Source organism: Varanus komodoensis, unplaced genomic scaffold, assembly GCF_004798865.1.
Source record: "Varanus komodoensis strain SLA01 unplaced genomic scaffold, ASM479886v1 scaffold62, whole genome shotgun sequence".
NCBI classification, from domain to species: Eukaryota; Metazoa; Chordata; class Lepidosauria; order Squamata; family Varanidae; genus Varanus; species Varanus komodoensis.
The window spans coordinates 2,258,451-2,265,326 of NW_025336248.1; the positions used below are offsets into that span (position 1 = coordinate 2,258,451).

At 44.8% G+C, this 6,876-nt stretch overlaps 1 protein-coding gene across 1 annotated transcript in view; it reads right to left on the reverse strand.

Annotated features, from left to right (window-relative positions):
* The window catches only part of LOC123033455 (soluble scavenger receptor cysteine-rich domain-containing protein SSC5D-like), a gene marked incomplete at its 5' end in the record, with an annotated part of 9,422 nt that extends 8,196 nt beyond the window's left edge, over nucleotides 1-1,226 (reverse strand). The window contains 2 exons of the mRNA XM_044450058.1: nucleotides 180-494; nucleotides 1,193-1,226. Of these exons, the coding sequence (XP_044305993.1) occupies nucleotides 180-494; nucleotides 1,193-1,226 (349 nt within the window). The remainder of the gene's footprint in view (nucleotides 1-179; nucleotides 495-1,192) is intronic.
* Nucleotides 1,227-6,876: the final 5,650 nt, after the last annotated feature.

Here is a 6,876-nt window from a genome sequence, read left to right on the forward strand (position 1 = left end):
ATAATAATAATAATAATAATAATAATAATAATAATAATAATAATAATATGCTCAAACACTCTAGGTGAGAGCTTTGAGAATGACTAATGAAACCACAGCCATGTGGCCAAGGTGTTTGCTGGTGTGCTTTTGTTTATGAAGCCAGCAAAGCATGAATTGCTGAGTTATAAGGTCCTCACCTGAGCAGATGGCGCTGGCATCCTCCTCGTGGGTACAGACATGCTTGCGAAAGCCCAGGTGGCGGCAGGAGTGCAGCTGCCATTCAGTTCCTGCGCAGCGCACCTCGTTCAGCCAGATGGGGCCAGCTCCTTCACCAAACCAGGCCCCGTGGGGTGCTGAGAGGGCCTCCCCGCAGTTTAACTCTCGGCACACCACCGCCACATCCCGCATGTCCCAGTCGTCGTCACACACTGTCCCCCATTCATCCTGGTGGAAGACTTCCACCCGTCCTGCACAAAGGTTTGGGCCTGCAGATAGACGGACTGGGAAAGGACCTGCCAGAAGGAAGGATTGTCAAGGTCATCTGCCTATTTTCTCCTACTTTGCACAGCCGGGAGGTATCAAATGCAGATCGCCCCAGCTGATATCCATTCTCCTGCTCTTCCATCCATTGTTTTGATCTTCCTACTGACTGATCTTCAGTCAGTTTTCACCTTCCTAAAATTTCATGAACCAGCTTATTGCCTCTTTTTAAAAATTGCCCTAAGGCCAGATCTAGTTAGATTAAACCTATTATCTTTGCAAACAAGCTTGCTAAATACATGCTGCATGCTAACAAATACAAAGTTTGCACTCCATTGCACCTGGATGAGAGCATCATGCAAGGAAATGGGCAGTTCCATTCTGGAGCAAAAAGTTGCAGCAGAGTTTGAGAGAGCTGGTTATGCCCTCCCCTCCAGCTTTTCTTCGTTCTGTTCCCCCCAGTAGACATTCTGTGGCTGTTGAACATGCTCAGACCTTATCCAGCTATCTTGGGATTCCCCCTCTATTTTGGGATACCTCTACAAATGTTGGTTTCCCTCAAGTCTGCTGATACCTCCTTCCTGTGTGTGGATGGTATAACTTTTGCTGTATAAGGAGTCACGGGTGAGGAAGTTTGTCCCTAGTATATATGATTCTGATAACTTCCTCAGTGTGAAGTTCATTATAGGGCAGGGAAAAAGAGACAAAAAGAAATCCCCTTTCATTTTACCTGTGGCATGAAGTTTCAAGAAGACAACTGCAGAAAAAAAAGCAAGAGATTACAGATGAGCAAAGGCAAGCTGAAGATTCTTGGATGTATTCTGAAGATCACAACCTGTTGTCAAGCTTGGTAGTGATTGGTTCAGAAAGAGTCACTGGTTGTCAAAGAACTTGCAAACAATATTTGAAGGGTTAAACCATAAAGAAGTGTCACTATTTTAAGCAATAGCTTCTACAAGCTTCATACTTACAGTAAATCCTGAGATAATTTATACAGCTGTAACAAGAAACCACTTTAGCTGAATTTCCCTGCAGGGCTTCTCACTGTGGGCACAAACTCCATTTTGAATATTCAAGCCATGGCATGCAGAGGCACATTGTAGCTTATCATCATGGGTAAGCCCAACAAGGATAGGTCATTGTGGTGGTTAACAAGACACCTGCAACCCTAAAACCAGCTGGATTCCTGGGTGGCTTGTTAATCACCTCAGGAACCTCCCTTGTTGGTTTTACCCATGTCAACAGGCTGCAGCATGTCCTGCCACGGTTCAAATATTCAAAATGGCAGCCACAATGACACAGGCCTTCACCCACAGTGGCTTTGTGTTGCATGTAACTAGCTCATCATCTATACCTTCCTTCTCCTCCTCACCATCCTGTAATTATCTTCACTTCCCTAATTGATTTTTCTAACCTTAAGCACTATCATTTATTTTCCCCACACCCTACTTTTTAGGCCAAATCAAATCAGATACAATCCACATCAGCATACACTATTCCAGGGAAAACATGGAGATGTTTGTGGCAACCCAGGCTAAGGGTGGAAATTACTTCAAGTGAATTTATACACCCAGTCCAAGCATGTGATCCTGGGTATACCAGGACTAGATCGCTGCTCATCCTTCCCAGCCTTAAAATTGCCGTTGCAGATGTTTCTTGCCCAGTGCTAGCAAAGGCTTCTGCCCTTCTTCACTGTCACTTTCATTTTTTGGTACCTTCACAGCTGCAACTTGCACATGGTCTTTTTGCTCCACTGGAGAGGGAGGCAGACTGCTGCCACCTAGCAAACTGGGAGATGCCCAGGCTCCTTCTTGGGCTTCTCTACATGAATTTAGAGCACTGCTTTGCTAAGGCAGCTTCTGCTTTCATTGTGGAAAGAAAAATGAAACTCCCTCCTTTTTATTTCTTCACATTTCATTATATTTTATACACCATGCATGAGGTGGTGCTTGTGGCATAGATGCAGCATAGTGGAACTGCAATTCCACACAAGACTTTTGCTCCACTTTGTTCTGGTTTGCATTTTTATGACTTCTTCACAAAAGGCATAAAGTGTGGGGTCATGAGCCCACATTCATAAAAACTTGCAAGTCCTTTTCATGACCTCCTCATCCTCCAGGGCTTCCCTTGATTTTTCCAGGTTTTTTGAGGTGGTGGGAGGCGGTGGTGGGAGGCAGTGGCGTTAAAACGGGGTAGGTATGGTATTACACTCAATTTGCTCTTCAGGCGTCAAACTGATTAAATGCCCTTTTCTCGATTGTACTGTACCACAGTGCCACCTTCTGGTTGTTTGATCAAACATACAGGAAGGAAAACCCACTGGTGGAAATAAGCGTGAAGGATGGTGACTTCTTCCAGCAATGCATATAAGAGAAGCCCTTAATCACAAGCAACAGTAATATTTAAAATAGTAGCTATCAAAACTTGTTCAATCAAATGTTGATGTGTTTTGAGCTCTGGTGTGCTCTTCATTGGCACATATTAGCAAAGGTTTTTAACATGTTTTCAGTTGTACAATGTGAAAGAATAACACCCCCACCCCCAAGGAAAAAGTTATTCTCCACTGAAGTATTAGAGATTGACAAAAGCTATCTACTGACTTTACACTACACTGCCATAAGATGAGATGGGATGGAGATGACTACTTGTTTCAGTAGGATATGTTAAGGTTTAAGCTGTAACCTATTTATCTGGAAGTGGCATCACTGAGTCAGTGAATATAACTTCTTAGTAGACTTATATAAGATTGTATGATCAAATTCCTGGAGTATAGGCCTACCAATATCAAGCATTAAACAAGATACCTGAATGGAATTCGGAGCCTCAGAATTCTTGAGCCTAAGCACAACATTTGAGGATAAACAACGAAAGTATCTTCTTGTGAACTTATGAGAAACATCTGGCTTGAAACAGAAACCTGAATGAGATGCACCTGGACTATTCAGCAATGGTTTTTCTTCTGTAATATTATCTCTTTAAACTTTAAATCTGACACACACTCAGAAGTTGTGCCCTTGCGTGAATCGCCAGCAATGCACAGTATGTGAGCTGTTGCCACTAGCAACTGATCCTGCAAAGCTGTAGGCTGAGTCAGAACTGAAGCAGTGACAGCAGGTGAAGAGGATGCCCAACAGTTAATAGCTCTTCCCTGATGGTCCAGAAAATGTGGGGCCACACGGAGGGCCACATGTCTTCCACTAGGTGACCCATATCTACAAAAACCCTGCTGTTCCACCCTAAATGAACAGGACAGATGATGCTACACCAAATAAGCAAAAACAGTTCATTCATCTCTATTGTACCCAAATGCCCTAACTGCCTCTCCTCACCAGGGATAACTGTTCTTTTTTGCAATATATCACTGTACCTGATATGTCTTTTTCAGGAGACGCTGGGTGTGCCTTTGTTAACATGTGCTCATGTGTAGAAGAGATCTTCAGAATATTTTACTATCTTTGTTTTTTAAAGTCATACTTCAGGACAGAGTTGAATATCTTGGTTCTAGCCTACTGAATATGCAGACAGTATATGAAGACAGACAGTCACAAAATGCCAGCACAGTTTCTCTTCCATCCCCTTTTCCCCATAATGTGCTTCCCAGGCTGTTTGAGTTGCAGCTTTCCCAATAATATGTACAACCAGATCTGCTATGGGAGTTGACATTCCTCAGGTATTTTTTTTCTTTTTAATGTAAACTGTTACAGTCAGTAATATTCATTTGCTGTAGAAGCTAATGCAGGACAGCCTGTTGCAGAGCAAATGAATGCAAGATGTGGCAGACTGAGAAAAGCCTTCAGCAATACTAGATGGGGAAGGAGAAGGATGAGCGCAGGCAATGATGTGCAAATAGAGGTATTGCATATACTCCAGTGTGTCCCTATCCCTCTACATAAGATTTTGAAGGCTTGTGTTTCCTTGACACATGAGTAGGCATCCTTCCAGCAAGACATCTGTTCCCTGCCCAATAACTTGGATCAGACCCTGGCATACTGGTCCCCACAACTATGTGCGTGCCCACCCCCCAAAACTAGTGGGCACCCCATCCTGCCCTCAGGTGGGGCCTGTTGCCCACTAGCCAGTCATGACTGCATCCAGGCAAGGATATATATTGCCATGCAGAGAGCGCGACACTCACCCAAAAGGAATAAGCAGAGCTGCATGATGTTCTTGGCAGGGGGCAGCGTCCAGCTCCAAAGGGAGCTCTGCAAAGCAGAGGCACTTTTATTGAAGGCAGAGAGGACCAGGCAGGCAATGAGTCAGCCAGGCAGAAAAGAAAGTGGGAAACACCCCTGCTTGCTCTGGGTCGTGAAACCTCCAATCTCCAGCCTGGGAAGCTGAGAGAGCCAGACTAGGGGAGGCTGATAGGAGGCGTTCCCACCAACAGGCCCAGACTGAAAAAGCCACGATTAGGACACTTCTGTAAGGATTTTCAAAGAAACCACATTGGTGGAGGAAGTATATGCTGGTTTGCCACCTCTCCCAAAAGAATGTCAGTTCTTTATGTCAGTGTGATCATTCTTCTGAACTGTGCTCACTTTTAAAATTGCTCTTTCCAAGGCAGTTTCTAGTCTCCCTCTCCCTCTCCCCTCCCTCTCTCTGTGATGGACAGAAAGCAGGCACAATCCCAGAACTGTGCATCATCTCCCATCTCTCCCTCCAACTTCCTTCCGTCTTTTAACCCATCTTTCTATGTCCCCTGCTTTGCACCCCAGGTTTATTATTTTTGGCTGCCTTGGGTTCCATTTTCTGGGTAAAAAGGCAAGTGCTTTGCACCCCAGATTATTATCAATCCAATAAATACATAAGAAGCCCCTTAAGGTAGTGTTAGGTAGGCTACACTGTTGGGTGTTTGATCTGTGCTAGTTTGTAATCAGCTTCTTATCCCGATAGCTTGGGATCAACTTCTTGGGGCAAAGAGCAGGAGAGGTGGTACCATTTTCATTGAGAAAACGTAACTGGGATAAAGGGTTGAAACAGACCTTCCTGATTCACTGCTTTTTCAAACAACTTGGCAGATTCATTAAGGGAAGGAGGGAGCTCACTCACCAATCTCCTGTGCAATATGCAGCTTCCTTTTATGGCGATTAGAATCATTTTTGGGCAAGTCCCTCTGCCTATTTGCCATCTGTAAAATGCAATCTTATCTGCACAATTAACCACAGTTGCCTTGTTCTTTCAACACAGCAGAAAATGAGTAGACACCACATCAGCTGTCTCAGCGCCAAGTTCCTTGGAGGAAGGGTGGGATGCCAGTGGGAGAGCGCATGGAAATAATCCAGATGGTGTGGTAGGTGAATGGTGCAGATCTGTGCTTTGGGATCTCCTGAATTTTCTTCTCTGCACACCCACGTGGGGATGAAAGGAAGGCTGATGGTCACTGGTAGCATGGCAGCAGCAAGGCAGGAGCCAAAAGCATCCGTAGGGACAGCATCACAGGAAATATGAGTCACACCCTCTATCCCAGCCAGGGACTGCCTGAGCTCAGAAGAGCAGCTGGCCAGTTCTTGTGTTTGGAAAAGGCAGGACAGAAACAGCAAGGCCCAGGGAGAATGGAGCAGAGAGGAAACACCCTTATAGGAGCAACCACCAGGAACATGAAGCCGGTGCTCACTGGAGTAAGGGCTAGAGAATCCCAAATGCCAATGGTTCCTCATTTATGGGCCACGTTCCTTGAGCAGACACCTGCACCACATGGCTTTCCATTGCTGGGCTCATTCCATCAGTTTTGGCACAGGAACTGGTAACTATAGCAATTCAGCACTATACAGCGAAACATTCCAGGCTAATTCAGAGCAGTGGCTGGCTACTTGAAGGGGATAGCTGAAGCCATGACTAGAAAAATACAGACAAAAACATGGTTGCTATGATCTTTTGTCAGATTATTTGTTTGCATACAGAGAGATGCATTTTTAGCAATAGACCTGGTCCCTGGAGCCTACTTTTTAAAGATCAGGCTTCTATTATAGAACACATGACGTAATTCATGCTTCTGGGAATGTGCAAAGTGTCTTCCTCTGAACTACTGAGTATTCAAAGCCCATATTTTACCATTGAAAGGATGGAAATACCTGTCAGGTGAGCAGTGTGCCTACCTGATCAAGAAGAGGTCCAGCATTTCATTTTTCAAAGGCTGCAAGGGCAGAGTACTGAATTGTGCCCTATGCGGGGGCTGCCCTTCCTGACTTTTCAGATGTTTCAAGTTGCATCACAGATGAGCCAGCAGATGGATAATGTGGCTTTCAGCTGTCCAAATCATCCTTCCCCAATGGGGTGTCCTCAAGTTATGCATGAGACTACAACTCCCATCTCAGACAATTGCTCATGCTGGCTGTGGCCAGCTGGGGTTGTAGTCCTAAGGCAACCACCTTAGGGAAGACTGATGCAAATCTTTAATAAGATTTTTTTAAGACGCCT